Source organism: Rhinopithecus roxellana, chromosome 5, assembly GCF_007565055.1.
Source record: "Rhinopithecus roxellana isolate Shanxi Qingling chromosome 5, ASM756505v1, whole genome shotgun sequence".
NCBI lineage: Eukaryota > Metazoa > Chordata > Mammalia > Primates > Cercopithecidae > Rhinopithecus > Rhinopithecus roxellana.
In genome coordinates, this window is record NC_044553.1 from 106,893,103 (window position 1) to 106,912,350 (window position 19,248).

The following is a 19,248-nucleotide window of genomic DNA, read 5'->3' on the forward strand; positions in this document are numbered from 1 at the left end:
CATGAGCTGGGGCACCAGTCAGGAGGATTCCTCAGGACCAGCAGGGGCATAAATGTGGCTGGGCAGAGGCAGCACATGGGAAGTAGAGAGAGGGATGAAATTTAGAGAATCAGAGTGGCTAGAATGAGTAAGACTTGGGGACAAATTGGGAATGATGGGAAGTGTGAGGCCTAAGACAGTGTCCTGATTCCTGCTTTGGAATTTGGAAGAATGCTGCAAACATGTAATGTAAAAACATTACACCAGAGAGGGATGAGAGGAGGAATTTATTTCTGCAGACATTTGTTGAAGGGGACTTTGTGGTCAGAAGACCTGCTCCTTGCCCCCGAGGAGCTCCCTGCCTGATGTGGTGGGGAGATGGCATTGTCCCAGGTGCAGTGACAGAGACTTACTCCAGGCACAGAAGTACACGGAGGAGGAATTAAGTCTGGGCGCAGTCGGGGAAGGCTTATTGAGTTGGTGACACTGCTGTAGCATTTAAAAAATGGTCATGGCAGTGGAAGATAGATATTTCCAGATGGACCAGGGAGGTAGGAGAAATTCTGGAGAGAAAGGACAGCTTGGACAAAGGCTTGGAGAGGACTGGAGAGGAGAAAGAGCATGTGCCTCCCACTGGGGCACCAATCCGCAGGGATGAGGCTGAATTTTTATGGGGAGGTAGAGTTTCAGATGCTGGCAGGGCTTTGCAGGTCTTGAGCTCTGAGGAGCAGTCCTGGCAGAGAGAGTCAGGGGCCATCTGAGTGCGGTTGGTACCTGAAGGTCTGAGAGGAGACGGGCTTGCCTATGAGAAGGTAGAGAGACAAAAGGGCTGAGCTTGGGACTTTAGAGACCATGGCCAGAAGAAGAGAAGCCCCTGAAGTGGACCTTGGGGGCAGGCCAAGAGGCAGAAGGAAAACCTGGAGAGTGGGGGCCATGGCGCCCAGAGGAGGGAGGTTTTAGGAAGGAGGCGGCTGACGAGAGGGCTGGAGGCTGAGCTGGCAAGGGTGGTAAGCATTGGGGCAGATGGGGTACCAGAACGGGGACTGGGGTGTAACTGTGGTGGCAAGGTCTGCAGGGCCAGGCTCTGGGGACCCAGCTGTGATAGAGAGATGGGGCTTGGTTCAGCAGGCTGTGACAAGTTTTGGGGAGTTTTAGAGTAGAGGAGCAACATGCCAAGAGCCAGGCCTTGAGAATCTTCATCTGGCAGGAGAGTGTCATGGGCTGGAAGGAGGGGACAGAGGTAGGGAGACCATTTGGGAATGTAGCCGTGGCCCAGTGAGGGACACTGAGGGCTAGACCTAATGCTGTGAAGAAGAGGGAGGATTGCCAGGGTGACATTGTAGCGATAAAGTTGATAGATTTGCTGAAAGACTGCATAGGAGAATGAGGAATGAAAAAATGACCATGTGGTTTTGACCTTGGGAAGTTGAATGGTATCATCATTAATATAGAGAGGCCATGGCTGGCCTGGTGGCTCATGCCTGTAATCTCAGTGCTTTGGTAGACAAAGGTGGGAGGATCGCTTGAGGCCAGGAGTTGAGACTGCAGTGAGCAATGATTGCGCCACTGCACTCCAGACTGGGTGGCAGAGTGAGACCCTGTCTCTACACACACACACACACACACACACACACACACGTACAGAGAGAGCAAGAGAGAGAGAGGCTGGTTGAGGGGAGACACGGATGAATTAAGAGTTCAGGCGAGTTCAAAGGACCTGTGGCCTGTGGACCATGCAGTTAAAGATGCTCATTAAGCTACCAGGAGAGACCACCACTGGCTCAGAGGGCCAGGTGTGTTAGCAATGGAAGTCTGAAACCATAAATTGGATGTATTCCTCAGTCACAGCAAGTCCGAGAGAAAGGACGTGGGCCTGACATGGGTGTAGAAGCAGAACCTTGATTCTGTTTCCTGCTCCTCTGATTTTAATTTGATTTGATCTGTGGGAGAGATAACAAAGCAGTCCTTGCCCCAGGGGAGCATGAAACTTGAGAGAAAGCCCTGCTTGCTTGGCTGATTGGTGGGCTGGTTGATCTGCACTCTTCCTTGTTGTAGAAAGGGCTTAAGGCATCTTACAGTGTGAAACAAGCCAGGACAGCATGAGCGTGGGAGAAAGAAGAAAGGAAAACAAGGTGGGGCCAAAACAACAGTAAAAATGCATGGAAAATTGCCAGTGACTTTCCAGAAGCCACCTGGAAATGTAACCACCTAGAAAAGGGAACCGTAGTTCATCATATAATCTTGTGTTCATAACATTAACATTTGCCCAGGAGAAGTATGGCTCTTCTTGTTCTCTGCTAGGTATACTAGCTACGTGACCTTAGGTAAGTCTTGTAATCTCTCAGAGCCTCTGTTTCCTCATCTGTAAAATGGACTCAATCCTGTCCATCCCACTGGGTTGTTGGGAAGGTAGAAGGAGGGGTTGGGTATGAAACTCCGAGTTCAGTGCCTGCCTGCCTATGTGTCGGTATGTGGAGAACGCGTGCTGTGCCATGCCCAGTCCAGCAAGCCACGGGATCAGCATGAATTATTAAGGCCAGCCACTGGCTCTGGAAAGCGGGGTCATCCCTGATCACCTCTCTGATCGCTGCCAAGCACCTTTTGTCAAAGATTTGGCTTGGTCTCCATGAGTTTGCCGTACAGCTGGGATTGCCTATCATGCCATCTGCCTTCGCATCACAGTACAAACCTATGTTGACGCATCATGGGCCAATTGGCCAGGCATTCTCTAATTCCATCCTCTGTGGCCAGACCCTGGTTTTGGCAGCTCCAGCATAAAGTTGTATTTTCACGTTCCTACCAATTTTGAAGAAATAGTTTCATCTTAGCAGATGAACACAAGTTATTTCTGCTGTTTTATTTTACTTGCAATACAGGTCTGATGTTCTGCATTTACAGGTCTTATTTAAAGTTGACTTCTTTTTAATGCTTTCTTTAGGGTGAACCGTATCTGAACACTGCATATGGGCACATGATCTGCTACTGGGATGGCTCTGCTCATTATCTGATGTACCTGGTGATGGTGGCAGCCATAGCATGGGAGTAAGTCAGTTCACCTGGTGTGTGCCTTTGCCACCTTAGCAACCGATAAGCGGGTATGTAAGGAAACGTTATGCATAGAGGCAAATACGCAAGCAAGTATACTGGACATGAATATAAGTTCCATGGGTGCACGTCAGACGTGGCTTTATCCTCCTTGTACCACTGCCTTTTGAATATGTCCCTCTGAATTGCTCCCCAGCATGGTGATAGCTTGGACAGACCCTTTAAGCTTTCTGATTATGTTGTCTTACAAGAATAATTTTTATTTTCAGCAATTAAAGCCAAGCACATCTTAAACTTCATTCCAAAACTTCAGAATTTCTAAACTGCAATCTCATTTTGGTTCAAAGCTTCTGTCCTTCCGCAGATCAGGCACAGCTCTGCGGCTTGGCTTGCACTAAGGCTTGGCTACATGGCCTGTCCGTTCACTCCTCTCATCTCACTCTGCAGCTGGCCCCTTGGGAGTGGATGTCTATGTACAAGGGATTAAAGGAACAGGGGAAGAGTCTTATGTGAAAGGTGCTGTTTTTGGGTAGCAGTACCCCCATCATGATATGCGAGGTTGGTCTTGGGAGGCACACGTGTGAGTTCTTTAGAGACCCCAACCACAGGAGCTTCTGCATTGCACTAATCCCTGAAGTGAACGACATGCTCTTGGGCTGAATTTCTGCCCATGGTGGCCCACCCACAGCTTTTTTCTGCTGGGGCCCCTGTAACCCAGAAGGTGCACCCTTTAGGGAGGGATCCTTTCAAAACGTTTCAAGTCCAGGTTTCTTCTTAGGCCTCCACTTGCTTTCGGGTTACAGAAAGTCATGCATTCTTGCCCCATACAAGGTTGAAATGCAGTTTAACCAACTATTTCCCTCACTCCCAACATGCACTCAAGGTCAGCTCCAGCTAATTTTTTTTTTTTTTTTGAGACAGAGTTTTGCTCGTCTCTCAGGCTGGAGTACAATGGCACAATCTCGGCTCACTGCAACCTCTGCCTCCCGGGTTCAGGCGATTCTCATGCCTCAGCTGGGACTACAGACATGTGCCACTACACCCGCAAATATTGTATTTTTAGTACAACAATCTAAAAATTTTTTTCACCATGTTTGCCAGGCCAGTCTCAAACTTCTGACTTCCGGTGATCTGCCCACCTCAGCCTTCCAAAGTGCTGGGATTACAGGCGTGAACCACTGCTCCTGGCTCCAGCTCATTCTTATCTGTCCTCTTTACAATCCCAGTCATTGTGAATGGCCTCTTGGGGTCAGGTTACATTTGGCTTGAGGGCTAGGGTGGGGCAGGACCCACACAGTATTCTCCTTGTTTCCCTTCAGAGGATTTCCTTTTGAATTTCTCATAGCCTGTTACTTAGTGTGGAGTTGGGTTATTGGGGTTATCAATTGAAGGAACTTTTTTTTTTTTTTGAGACAGTCTCTCGCTCTGTTGCCCAGGCTGGAGTGCAGTGGCGCGATCTCAGCTTCACCGCAACCTATGCCTCCCGAGTTCAACCATTTCTCCTGCCTCAGCCTCCGGAGTAGCTGGAATTACAGGTGTATGCCACCATGCCCAGCTAATTTTTGTGTGTGTGTGTGTGTATTTTTAGTAGAGACGGTGGTTCACCATGTTGGCCAGGCTGGTCTCAAACTCCTAACCTCAAGTGACCCACCCACCTCAGCTTCTCAAAGCGCTGGATTTACAGGCATGAGTCACCATGCCCTGCCTGAACGAACTTTTTGTCAGCATTGAAGATTAGAGGTATATATCTAGCAGCTCCTTTGCAACATGGGGTACATGTCACTTGTCTTCACCTTTGGGGGCTTTGGCCAATATTCTGTGACCCCAGGAAAAGTCCATTTAACATTATCATTGTAAGTATAACTCATACTTACAATGATTAAAAATATGGATCCAGGCCGGGCGCGGTGGCTCAAGCCTGTAATCCCAGCACTTTGGGAGGCCGAGACGGGCGGATCACGAGGTCAGGAGATCGAGACCATCCTGGCTAACACGGTGAAACCCCGTCTCTACTAAAAATACAAAAAACTAGCCGGGCGAGGTGGCGGGCGCCTGTAGTCCCAGCTACTCGGGAAGCTGAGGCAGGAGAATGGCGTGAACCCGGGAGGCGGAGCTTGCAGTGAGCCGAGATCCGGCCACTGCACTCCAGCCTGGGCGACAGAGCGAGACTCCGCCTCAAAAAAAAAAAAAAAAAAAAAATATGGATCCAATTTCCTTTCTTCTTTCAACTTGCTTTTTTCCTTTCATGCTGTTGAGTTTCACACACAACAGGGAAATGCAGGAGTCCTGTGGCAGGGATGATCATGTTGTAGTTTAACAGAATACATAGCAGGCATAATTTCCTATTTAAAAGGACACGAAGAAGGTTCTATAGTATATCACGTGGCAATGAAGTTAGATAACCAGGGCTCCCTGTATTTGATTTATTCCTCTCGATTCAATGTTTTGATTCATGTACTTTACTAGTTTGAATAAAAAATAATATTGAGGATCATTTTTTGCTTAGTATTCTAAGACAAACATACCAAGTCAAGATTTTTTTGTTGTTACAGGGAAACATATAGAACCATTGGCCTATATTGGGTTGGATCTATTATTATGAGTGTTGTTGTTTTTGTGCCAGGAAACATTGTAGGTAAGAAACTTTATCTTAAAGTTCACTTTCCTTTTCTAAAACAATTGGGCTTGTTTTTAAATAGAGAAGCTCTTTTAGTTATAATAGAACCAGGTGATTCCAAGCTTACTAAAAACCTGTTTTGCAGAATAATTCCTTTTTCTCACCTTTAAAAAAACACCTTTTAAGAACTGCTTTTGAGCAATTTTCAGACGTGTGCATTGAACAATTTGGCAGTCAAGTATCAGGGATTCCTATTTTTTTAGAAGGATCTCGAGGGAGTGAGTATGGTGTTTATGGCTATATTTAGTGTGCAAATATGTAACTCCTGACACTTGATGAGAACTCCAAAAATGTACTTGGAAATTATAAGTACATGATTAATGTATGCAGGAAATCAGGATATTATATATAGAGAGAGATCGCTATATACAAACATATATAGATATCTATCTAGATGTATTTTTTTAAGACAGGATCTCACTCTGTTGCCCAGGCTGGGTTGCAGTGGTACAGCCATAGCTTACTGCAGCCTTGACCTCCTGGGCTCAAGCAGATTACTGTAGGTAGGACATGCCTGTTAATATACATCTAGTATTTTAAATTGACCTTTCTAATTTGGCCTCATTAAAAATATTGTCTGGGCCACAGCAAAATTTTAGATGACCTGAGATGGGGAGGTATCCTAAATATTACTTGTGTTAGATATGCTTTTGGTAACTTCTTTCTCTTTCTCTCTTTTAAATAGGGAAGTATGGAACACGAATTTGCCCTGCTTTTTTCTTAAGCATACCATATACTTGTCTTCCTGTCTGGGCTGGTTTCAGAATCTATAATCAGCCATCAGAAAATTATAATTACCCCTCAAAGGTGATTTTATTAAGTTTTGATGTACCCTGTTCTCAAACTCATAGGGTTCATTCGCATCCACTGGCTGCTGAATTGAACTGTGCCTCTGTGGACTGGAGCATTTGGGGTAGCCAAACAGTGTGACTGTTTTGATTATGTAGCATTAGCTTACATCTTAGTTAATGTGGGCAAGAAGGTCTGTTTCTGTCTGAATACATCTGCTTCTGTTGGCAAGGCCATACTTTGGGGAGCTTCCTGTGCCAGTGGTCACACTGGCTCTAACCATCAGATTCTGCATTAGTATGTCAAGTGAAGTCCATAGTATGTGGTTCATCTAGGGTTATTAATGGCCTGGATTTTGAGCACCTGGGTTCCTCTGTGACACCTATGCATTTACTACCCCAAGAGGACACTGGAGGGATACTGCTCCTCAAGGTAGTCTACACAGTCATACAATCTCGACTCCAGAGATCCAGGGCCATGGCGACTGGCTACAGGACATCTGAGACACCTCCCCTTCCATTCACAGCCAAGGTGGTCAAGGTGAAACAACACTGGCCTGGCAGATACTCTGTTAAGGCCTTCATTTCTAAGCTAGTTTCTCTGTTTCTTTCCCTTTTCTAGACATTAGATTATTTAGCAAGATCTTTTAAGCAAAACTGATATATGAAAATATGAATTACCAGAGATAATCAGAATACGACTATTCATTTTACAAAATATTTTCAATATAATTCGTTAAAATACATTTTAGTTGACAAATACTTCATGTGTAAACATTTAGACAGCTGCTATGTAAACTCAGGCTGGCACACTGACAGCTGGTACTCTCTTACATCCCTCTGAGGAAAGAGGTGGCTGTTAAAAAGAAAAAGCAAATAGTCAGTCCACGCTCAGTCCCAGCTCCACTGCTTTTTTTTTTTTGAGACGGAGTCTCGCTCTGTCACCCAGGCTGGAGTGCTGTGGCCGGATCTCAGCTCACTGCAAGCTCCGCTTCCCGGGTTCACGCCATTCTCCTGCCTCAGCCTCCCGAGTAGCTGGGACTACAGGCGCCGCCACCTCGCCCGGCTAGTTTTTTGTAGTTTTTAGTAGAGACGGGGTTTCACTGTGTTAGCCAGGATGGTCTCGATCTCCTGACCTCGTGATCCGCCCATCTCGGCCTCCCAAAGTGCTGGGATTACAGGCTTGAGCCACCGCGCCCGGCCTCCACTGCTTTTAAAGTTTTCATGTCAGTGTGTCAACAGAGTAGGTATGCCATGAGGCATGCAGAATTGCTTATCATCATTTTTAATGTGAAAACACAGTGACAGCCAGGGCCAAGCAGCATTGTCATACAGTGCTGACAGGAACATACATTCAGAATTGTTCTGCAAAGCAATTTGGCAATGTTATCAACCTTAATAATTCTGGAACCCAATAATTCTGCTCCTAGATCCCTATCCTCAGGAAATCACCACATTGATACCACCAAAGATTTACATACAAAGTTGTTCATCATTACATTAAGTATAACAGTGAAAAATGCCTAAATATCCAACAGTGGGAGAATGGCTGAAGTGTGCTGTTTCCATATGGTATTCAGTTTTAGAATATTTTTAATCATCTAAGAAAGTGTTTACAATATAGGCAGTGTTGAGGGCAAAAAGAACAAATACAGAATTGTTTATACTAAGTCCTAATTTTGTGAAAAATATAGATATATGTGTGTATATATGTATGTAGTGTGTGTGTGTGTGTATGTATCTACATGTATTACTAGAAAACTATACCAATGGTTAATAGCGGTATGGCAGGTTTATGGTTTGCTTTTAAAATTTCTTATCATTAAAATGTCATTTCAAGAAAAAATGTGGACTCATAGAGCTATAAGGGCCCTTCGAGAGATCATTTAGCCCAAATTCTTCATTTCACAGATAAGGAAACTGAGACTTGAGGAAGGAATGATTTTCCTAAAGTTCCATGGCCAGTGACTTATGATATAAATTGTGAATCTTCAAAATTCTCTTATCCATCACCATGACATTTAATGTTTCAGATTTCAGATTCTTCTTTGGCACTTTGGGCCCGCTCTTTAGGTACAAACTCTATTTTAGGTTATTCAAGAAGCCCAAGCAAAAGACCTGCTGAGAAGACCATTTGATTTAATGTTGGTCGTGTGTCTCCTCCTGGCAACTGGATTTTGCCTGTTCAGAGGCTTGGTAAGCATAACAGATCATAATAATGTAACATTGTGATACTACTCATATTTCCAAATGGAAAAATCTTAGAAATATGTTTTTGTTTTTCCATCAGACTTCTTAGCAAACTAACAAACCATTCCTCCCATCAAAGCCTGGAGCCCTGGACCTACTTCCTGCTGCTCCCGACCCCAGCCTCCTGCTGTCACCTCCTCCTGTCCTTAGATCAAGCTCTACTCAGAAGCATCTTCTTCCCCATTTTAGGGCTTCTCAAAAATCTGCCACTGGAGTCTGTCTTTATTATTCTTTCGATGTTTCGGATTTAAATGTAAATATCTTTGGTAAGGATGGGTGACACCCTAGGACTGCAACACAACTGTGGCACAGAGCATCCCTGCGTTCTCGGGATGGGGCGATGGGGTTGAGGAAGGCGTATGAGCTCAACAACTCACGTGTATGTAGGGTCATGGGAATGTCTCACTGGTAAGAGTAGTGCTGAGTAAATTCAGCTGAGGCCTGGAGTATTGTATTGATGTGACTGAAATACATTAAGGGCAGACGGGCATTTCATATTTTCTATTTCTCTTTTAAATATTTTACTGCAGAGGTTAGGAAAAAGACTCACAGGCTTTGGAGTTAGAATCCTGGCCATTTACTAGCTGTGTGGCCTTGGAAAAACTACTTAACCTCTTTGACTCTGTTTTCCTCTCTGTAAAATAACACTACCTACCTTAACAGTATTGTTTTGGAGATTAAATAATGTACACCAAACACTTGGTAGAGGTTCTTATACATAGTAAATGATTACTGTTAGGATTTTTATTGATCAGTGATCCTTCACAATGGCCCAGTTTGATGGTTTCTTCTTAGTAGAAATACATTTGGGAAAATTAGAATTATATTGTGAATTATATTCAGCTTCAGTGACAATTTCTCTTCTAAGCCTGTTGGCGTGCATAACAGTTGGAGGGTAGAGTGGCAAGTGTAAGCCCATGTGGGTGACTTTTATCATTTCAGGGTCTTGGGCTACTGGGGGTCTGTGCAGCAGGCTGGGTTCAGGGCGAGAAGCTGTTTTAAGAGTTATCTTTATCTGTAGAATGTCAGAAACTTTCTGGAGGAGAGTTGGGTTGGCTAACAGGAGGAGGGGCATGGAGAAGAGAAGGCAAGGCCATAGCTTTGCTTGGACCACAGGGCCACTGAAACCATTCTTTGGTTACTTTGTTGTAGGTTCAAACAACAAAAAAAGAGTGGGCCCCACCTGTATTCTTGCATAGACATATCCCCTTCCTTATGCACATGAGAAAAATGTGTGCATGTGTGGGTGTGTATGCAAGGTGGGCAGGGCTTTTGGATTGGGGCCATTTTTACCAACTCTGCCACTGGCCTGTGTTCATATATGTCATCTAGGTAGGACAACATTTATGGCCAAAGACATGAGGAATGGTGCCTGAGGGGAGGAAGGTGACTCAGAGGGGACCTAGTAAGGTGCCAAAGAGAGTTTCCGGCCAGAGGACCCTGCTTTCAAATCATTATCTTTTAGTGCCTCCAAAGGCTATATACTCTGTGAGGCACTAGAGACAGGAGGTGCTATTTTCAAATCTTGCAATGCATAGTAAGATGAATTTGGTGTAGAAATATACTATTCTTCCTGTAGGGAATAGCGGGCTAGTTATTTCCAGGAAAAGTGAAACTCATAACTTAGCAAGCTGTGCTTTGGCTAGCCAAACCTAGATACTTAAAACTCTGAATATCTGAAAGGTACCCAAGAATAGGGCATTAGTTACCATTTCCTGCACCATAATTAACCTTTGCTTAATCTCCTTAGAACAAATGTGCAAAATATTTCCATCACTGATGAGCCTCTACAATGCATACGTTTTGTTAAATAGCAAAGCAGCTTGTGACTAAACCTGGCACATTTAGCCTTATCAGCAAACCTAAGAACCAGATGTGATTGTATTTTTATAATGAGTTTATTTTTGTTCTTAGATTGCTTTGGATTGCCCATCTGAGCTCTGCCGATTATATACGCAATTTCAAGAGCCCTATCTAAAGGATCCTGCTGCTTATCCTAAAATTCAGGTCAAGTAGTTATGAGGCCTAACATTTTTCTAACATTAATTTTCTTTTAAAAAATGGGTTCCAGCTGGGTGCGGTGGCTCATGCCTGTAATCCCAGCACTTTGGGAGGCTGAGGCAGGTTGACCATAAGGTCAGGAGTTTGAAACCAGCCTGGCCAGCACGGTGAAATCCCATCTCTACTGAAAAAATACAAACAACTATCCGGGCATGGTGGCACATGCCTGTAATCCCAGCTACTCAGGAGGCTGAGGCAGGATAATTGCTTGAACCTGGGAGGTGGAGGTTGCAGTGAGCCGAGATCGCGCCACTGCACTCCAGCCTGGGGGAGAGAGCAAGACTCCATCTCAAAATAAATAAATAAATAAAAATAAAAGTTAAAAAAAATGGGCCCCATATAGGAAATAGGAATTAATATTTTCAAAGATGAAAATGTTTATTTTTTTGTACTTTTTAGTCAGGCCAAGTTAACTGCTGATTTGCTGATATTATTTCTCTGTTCAATACAGATGCTGGCATATATGTTCTATTCTGTTCCTTACTTTGTGACTGCACTGTATGGCTTAGTGGTTCCTGGATGTTCCTGGATGCCTGACATCACATTGATACATGCTGGAGGTCTGGCTCAGGTACTAAGAATATTCTGTTGAGAAGGTTTACTTGTGGTCTAGGTGTCATTGTTGAATACATGAAAAACTTCTCAGTGTTTTAGAGTAGGAGATAGCTATTAGACATGTCACCTTTGGTTTTGCAGTTCTTCGGAAGACATTTCTGCAAGTACATTTTATTTAAATCTCACAGTAACTATATGGTAGATGTGCCAACCCAGTTACACAGATGAGGAAACTGAGGTCCAGTGAAGTTAAATGATTTGCCCGTTACACACCCAGCATGTGGCATTGTTTTATAGGACTGTTTCACAATCTCTGAATACCATGGCTACTAAAAAAGGATTGAGAGCTGTTACCTTCAAAATGTCCATCCAAATGTAAGACTTCAGAATTCCACTACACTATGTTATACAGAACCGGGGAAACTGGTTTAAAAAATGTTCTGGGCCTATCAGTTGATTCCTTTTCCACTGCCACCTTGCCAAATATTTGGCCTAGAGTAGGTGTTCAGTGAATGCTTACTGCATTTGACTGAAAATGAAATTATCTACAGAGAACTTCATATATAACATAAAGCACATTTTTACAAGATAATTAGCAAAACAAACCAATCTGAACAAGGAAGAAAATTAATTTCATTGTTTTTTCTTACTAGAAATAAAACAAATGAACTTATCGTTTAAAAACATTAGCTCCATCTTGTTCTTTTCAAGCAGTTAAAAGAATGAGGTTCATCCAGAAACTGTAGGCTTGTACAGTCAATTATATGCATGGTATAATAACCACGATCGCAAGACATACTAGAATTCACAGGGTTGAAAAATATAGTATTTAAGGGGTCAATGCATTAAATCCTTTCAGTTTGAGGTAATTCTTAATTACAAAATTAGCATAGTAATATCAAAAAAGTTGATGTAGCATCCAGAAGTAATGGTTCCTGTCCTTTCCTCGAGGGGCTTAAGAAGGAAGAGAATTAACATTTATTGCTCTTTGCTGGTTGTTTTTCCTTTGCAGACCTCTAAATACTCGATTCCTCAGTCCTTGGGCTTTATTTCTGTATTTTAGGTCTTTATCTTTGTATCTTTCAATACCAACTATAAGCTAATGACTTCCAATTTTCTACCTTCAGCCCAAACTGTTCCCAGACTCCTGTATTCCAAACTCAAGTCTTTTTACTTGCATGCCTCACTAGCACCTCAGATTTAATATATAAAATAGGACCTGATCCTTCCCACAACTTCTCTTCCATTTTTTTCATTATGTGTGTAAATAGCCCAATTGCATCCAGCAACTCAAGCCAGGAACTTGGAGTAATTATTTACACTCCTCATCCTCTACATCTAGACCATCACTAAGTCCTGTTTTTTTTTTTTTTATTTTTTATTTTTTTATTTTTTTAAAAAGAGACAGGGTCTTGCTCCATCTCCCAGGCTGGAGTGTGATGGCATAGTCATAGCTCACCGCAATCTCAGACTCCTAGGCTCAAGCAATCCTCCTGCCTCAGTCTCCACAGTAGCTGGGACTACAGACATACACCACTGCACACAGCTAATTTTAAAATTTTTTTAAGAGACGGGATCTTATTTTGTTGCCCAGGTTATTCTCAAATGCCTGCTTCAAGTAATCCTCCTGCCTCAGCCTCCCAAAGTGGTGGGATTACAGGTGTGAGCCACCACACCCAACCAGGTCCAGTTAGTTTTACTCCAGTGATTCTCCAACCCATTTTTTTTTTCCAGCTCCGCTGCCCCTACACTAGTCTGAGCTCTCATCACCTTACTTCGTGCCAGGCAAACCACGTTAAAAGTTTTACTTACCTATTTGTCTAAGGATAGGCTATGTGCTCTGCTGCTGTAACAAATACTCAGTGTAGCTTAACACAGTAAAACTTCATTTCCTGTTTATGCAAAGATCATGTGGGATATTTTCAGGGTCCAGGCCTGGCACCAGGTCAACTGCAGGGGAGGCTGGTTACTGTGGTCTTCCTGCCTGCCTCATAATAAACAGCACAATGGACACATAATATTATCTTTTGTAATAGCTTTGAAAAAAAAATCCCAATTTAAAGATGAGGAAGCTGAGGCTCAGGACACCTGAAATTATTTGCCTTAGATTACAGTTATTAAATGGCAGAATAGGGTTATGAAATCCTGTCTGACTCCAAAGCTCATATTCTTCTTTATTGTGTTATCTCGCCCACCCCATGCAAACAATGAACTATGGCACAGAGTCCTACAGCACAAAAGACTGTACGTAGTATGAAGTGTTGGAGAACCTTGTGGGTGGAAGGCAGTGACATTCTGAGTTGGACTCTGAGGGCCAAATGGGGCTTTAGTAGGCTGAACCTCTCCAGGGAATAACCCAGGGAAACACTGAGTTGTGGGCATATGCAGCAGGTCTGATGGCAGAGTAAGTCTTGGCTTTTTTTGGCCTGGTTCCCCTGCCTTATTCTCCTGTATCCTTCAGGACAGATGGCCGCATACCCACTTCACTCTTGCCAGCCCTTTCTTTAGAGGATTCGACTGTTCAGTTTGATAGCTGTTCTGTTTGACACCTATCACCTTGTGTTTTGCCTGCACAATCAGGCCTCCTGTACCTGCCATGTGCCTTGGTCAGCCTGGTACCAGTCCCTGAGGCAGGAACACTAAGTGTCATCAGCCAGCAGGCTGGTTAAAGAGACCAGATGTTGGACTTGGTCAAGTCTCAGGAGACAAATGGAAACGGCAGGAAAACCTAGACAACAGCCTAGTCACATGGCCAGGGTCAACAGTCAGAAAGCTTAGGAAGGTCATAGCTTGGAGGAAAATGGGTGTGGTGAGCTTGTAAGACAAACCCTAATTTGTTGGTGAAGCTAAGCTTGCAGATGGGCACTTATTACTCCAGCCAAGTGGTTCTGAGAAGGGCAGTGTGGACTACAGAGCAACTGGCAGCTGCAGGGGCATTACCCCATTCATGTCAGACATCAGGCATCCTGGGGCTTATCCATCACTGCCCAGTTTGTTAAGGCAGCCTGAAGCCCCTCTTGATGGTGAATGCCCAGATCCAGAGCCTAAGGCTAAGGACCAGATCCTGTAAATGTCAGGATGTTTCTCCCAGCCCAGCAGGTGAAGACAGATTGAGTAAAGAATTATGGGTCTAATTCCCATAGCTCTTGGCTGGGCTTTAATATCTACCTACTTATAGTGTGTAGACTAAGGAAAAATTAGAAACTATGCTGCAACAAAACAATGTATACGACCAGAATAATGAATTAGTTATGTGATTTGTTTTTCACTTAGCAAAAGTACTTGCTTATGAAATGGAGTCTCATCTTATGGGAGTACCTTACACATTCATCACAGAAAGCACTCTCCAGCCAGGCATGGTGGCTCATGCCTGTAATCCCAGCACTTTGGGAGCCCAAGGTGGGTGGACTGCTTGAAGTCAGGAGTTTGAAACCAGCCTGGGTAACATGGTAAAACCCCGTCTCTACAAAAAAATACAAAAATTAGGCTGGCATGATGGCATGTGCTTGTAGTCCCAGCTAATAGGAAGGCTGAGGTGGGAGGATCGCTGAATCCAGGCAGCAGAGGTTGCAGTGAACCGAGATTGCATCACTGCACTCTCCAGCCTGGGCAGCGACAGAGAGAGACAGTCTCTCCACCACTACTCAAAAAAAAAAAAAAAAAAAAAAAGCATTTTTCTGTAACTTTAATCAGCATCTTTGCTTGCTAAAATTGCCATTCTTATTTAGAAGCCTTATGCATTCATGATCCCACTAACTTTACTAAAACTTACTTTATTGAAACATCTAGTAAACTCTCAAGAATCTATGCAACTTGGTAAGGAAAAAAACACACGTTGAATTCATTCTTGATCAGTATAGGCCAATGCAAGAAATACTGAGTAGGAGCCGGGCGTGGTGGCTCACACCTATAATCTCAGCACTTTGGGAGGACGAGGCAGGTGGATCACCTGAGATCAGGAGTTTGAGACCAGGCTGGCCAACATGATGAAACCCCATCTCTACTAAAAATACAAAAAATTAGCTGGGCATGGTGGTGGGCGTCTATAATCCCAGCTACTTGGGAGGCTGAGGCAGGAGAATCGCTTGAACCCGCAAGGTGGAGGTTGCAGTGAGCCGAGATCACACCACTGCACTCCAGCCTGGATGACAGAGCGAGACTGTCTCAAAAAAAAAAAAAAAGGAGTAGTTACTGGGGCCTTGATTTCAGACCATGTAGGAGTCTGCCAAATCTGCTGCCTTAAGAAATCAGAAGAGCAAGGAAAGAGTAAAAGAAGACTGAATAAAATGAAACCAGGACACATTTTAGACCAAGGAGTTCCACTGGGGACTTACTCATAACCCAGGTATCTTTTCATATAAAATGCTAACTATAGGATTAAAGCTGCAAGTGTAATCTGAAAGGCATTAGAGGCTGCTTATATCCACTTATTAGCATTTCCTCAGTTGAAGCATTTTCTCTGCTAAAATATCAATGAAAATGAAAAAAAGTCAGAGCCAGAAGAGTTCATATAGTTAGAAGCATAAGCTCTGGAGGTGGACTGGTTCAGACTCTAACCTGTTGCTGATGAGCACAATGACCTTGGCTACTTTACCTCTCTGATCCTCAGTTTCCTATTCTGTAAAGTGAGGATAATTAACAGTAGCTTTCTCATGAAATTGCTGTGAGGGCTGGATGAGGTAATGTATGTAAAAGGCTTAAAGCAGTGCCCGGCACATAACAGCTACGTAAACTCTTTGTTGCTATTATTACCAGTAGAAGATTCCCAGTAAGAGTTTGGAGAAATGCCTTATATTGTAACCTGTTACAAATTAGACAAACTAATTAAATTATGTGTATTGTATATAATTATCAAGAAAACAAAGAAACTGGGGGAAAGCTTTGGGACAGACTCACCATGGGCTTGGTAAGGAGCCTGCCATCCCACAGCCAGCAAAGCAGGTTCAGTTACTTCAGTCAGGTGCGGCCCTCAGACTCTCTAACTCCCTGGCTATGTAGGTGCTATGCCATGTCTTTTTCTCACAAAGAGATATGGAAGCTTATGTGTGAATAATTTGGTTGTGAAGCGTTAACTCTACTGAAGTAAATTTATTATTTTTTTAAATTGAGACAGGGTCTTGCTATGTTGCCCAGGTTGGTCTCAAACTTCTGGACTCAAGTGACCCTCCTGCTTTGGCCTACCAAAGTGCTGGGATTACAGGTATGAGCCACCATGCTCAGCCTGGAAGTAAATTTCATACAGTTTTTCCCTCATGGAGACGTTAAGAAAAATCTGAAAGTAAAGGTTTAGGAAGAACACGGATAAGTTGGGATACTAAGGCAAATCTTGTTTTCTTCATTTGCTTCTGGTGTGATTCATTGCTAAACATCTTTATTTAGTATTAAATTAATACTGGATTTAATATCTTTATGTGCTTATCCTTTCATGGAGACAACAGTAAAAAGGTCAAAAGGTCAAGAGGATCTAAAAACAAAGGGCCCAGGTTTTCTACAGAGTCAAGCACCAGATCATGAATAGGTATTTCAGTTCTGTATTTGTGTCTACAGAATAGCCCCAAGTGCTTGGCACTGTCTAAGCATATCACAAACATCAATTCACTGAACCCTCAAAACAACCTATGAGGTGGGTTCCACACCTCACCCAAGGCCATACGGCTGGTTTGTGGTGGAGTTGTGATTTGACTCTGGATGTCTAGTTCCAAAGTCAGTGTTGTGAACCAATAAACTATGTTGCTCAGAAAACTCTAAGAAAAGATAATACAGTTCTGGATTAGCTATTTATACTGTATTAGCAAAAGACCCTGGCTATCATCCCAATGGTCACCTAAGTTTTCTGCCTATAACATTCACATGGACATATAACACTCTTTCAGTTCTTCTTTCTGGAAAAAGCATTAACTTTTTTAGTTATCCTTTACAGATTGTCGCTATACATGTAAGAAAACAGCTCTTAAAATTTAGCCTCTGTTCACCTTATTATCTCATTTGCCACTCCATCCTTTAAAAAAAAATCAGAGTACATCTCTTAATTATTTCTGTAAGGTGAAAATGATTTAGAATGAAGTAGAAGAAATATTATTAGGGACTCAACCTCACATTGCTAAATTCTGGATAAATTTCTAGGATCAACAACTCATATCTGTAATCCTGGGCCTCCTGTTAATTCAGCAGCACTGAGTTCACTGAGCCACCTGACCCCAGCACAGGCTCAGGCTGAGCTCTTCAGGTCCTGCCATGAGAAGTCTCGTGCTGCTGGGAACAACACCCAGGAGACAACCTGCAGCCCCTTATTAGCTATGTGCTTGGGAAGAGAAACCTCCTCAGGTGAGACTGAGGTTTTTCTGAACTTCCTCCTGAACACTTAACATCCTATGCCTTAGGAGAAAGCTATGGTCAGGTGCTCACTTAGCTAGAAGTGTGGCTACCATAAGTACATCCATTAGGACTATGAGCAGTACTGGGAACTGCACACAACTGGCCTTAGAGTTCTCTCACATACAAATGCCTCTTTTGATTATGAATGTTAAAATTTTTGTGCCTTAATAATTCTAAATAAAGAGGCCTACTAAAATACATACAAAAATAGAGAAAAGCTTTGTAGACCTTTTTTGTATTTTGACAGTCACAAGTCCATTGTTGTTGAACGTTTATTGAGCTCTAACAATGTGATAGGTGCCACACAAAACATTAGACACAGTACCTGCCCAGTGGGCTTACAATCTAATCTAAGGACATGAATCTTTTTTTTTTTTTAAGACAGAGTCTTGCTCTGTCACCCAGGCTGGAGTGCAATGGCGCAATCTTGGCTCAATGCAACCTCCACTCCCAGGTTCAAGCAATTTTCCTGCCTCAGCCTTCCGAGTAGCTGAGATTACAGGCGCCCACCACCACGCCCGGCTAATTTTTTTTATTTTTAGTAGAGATGGGGTTTCACTATGTTGGCCAGGCTGGTCCTGAACTCCTGACCTCAGGTGATCCACCCGCCTCGGCCTCCAAGAGTGCTGGGATTATAGGCATGAGCCACTGTGCCTGGCCATGATTCATTTAATGTTGCCATGAGTTTGCTGTTCATGAAAATGAGGTATTAACTGCACTGGTTAGTGCAGGAAAAGAGCCTAAGGAATCACTGACTTTTTATGCAGGCTTCCCTATGCAAGTAGGCACAACTGCTCATCTTTATTCTCTCAAAGTATGGTTGGCATTTCCCCAAATCTGGTGATTTTGTGATGTGTATAAGTATCTATAAAGATAGAACCACCAAACCCACATTTCTGAAAACCAGGGATCGAATTTGGCTTCTAATCCAGAAGAAAATGCTTGGTTATATATTCAGAAAAACACTACTATTCAAAACAGGCCCTAAGGAAAAATAGTACAGGAGCCATGCTCCTGCTGAGAGTTCCTAGAATGTCCAGAAAGCACCTCCTTAGGGCAGCCCTGAAAGTGCCCTTTACTCAAGGTTTTTTGTCCTTGGAGCCCGGAGATGTAAATACATTTGCTGGGTTCTGCCTGGGCATCTACCCAGGGGAGGTGTATCTGAGGGCCGAGTCCTCTCAGTGCCTCATGGATCACAATGTAGACAATCCACGTGTTGGTCCTTGGCAATACATCATGCTAATTTCTATTTCCAGAGTAGCAAACATGTACCACAGGTCTCCAGAATATACCAGGAATTTGCAAAAATGCAGCCCATTAAAATATTTGCCACTGATAAAAAATTCATAAAGACATTTTTTAAGTAAAAAACTTGTCCTTTTCTTGCCATGGTGAAGTCAAGTGATGAGTAAACACCTTTATCTGTGAATCACTCAGCAGAATACATTGGTTTCATATGGAAAGAAATGTAAAATAACTTATATGTATTTAAAGCAAATTATTTAATTCTTCATTCTT

At 43.2% G+C, this 19,248-nt stretch overlaps 1 protein-coding gene across 14 annotated transcripts in view; it reads left to right on the plus strand.

Annotated features, from left to right (window-relative positions):
• Positions 1 to 19,248, plus strand: part of TM6SF1 (transmembrane 6 superfamily member 1) — a 48,408-nt gene that overhangs the window by 8,917 nt on the left and 20,243 nt on the right. For 9 of the 14 annotated variants that reach the window (XM_030930200.1, XM_030930192.1, XM_010360821.2 and 6 more), the window contains 6 exons: positions 2,918 to 3,021; positions 5,577 to 5,659; positions 6,387 to 6,508; positions 8,581 to 8,685; positions 10,654 to 10,746; positions 11,252 to 11,371. In XM_030930200.1, the coding sequence (XP_030786060.1) occupies positions 2,951 to 3,021; positions 5,577 to 5,659; positions 6,387 to 6,508; positions 8,581 to 8,685; positions 10,654 to 10,746; positions 11,252 to 11,371 (594 nt within the window). In that variant the 5' untranslated portion in view covers positions 2,918 to 2,950. Of the gene's footprint in view, positions 1 to 2,917; positions 3,075 to 5,576; positions 5,660 to 6,386; positions 6,509 to 8,580; positions 8,686 to 10,653; positions 10,747 to 11,251; positions 11,372 to 19,248 lie in introns of all 14 variants that reach the window. The other 5 variants (XM_030930198.1, XM_030930195.1, XM_030930197.1 and 2 more) reach the window with 3 other exon arrangements.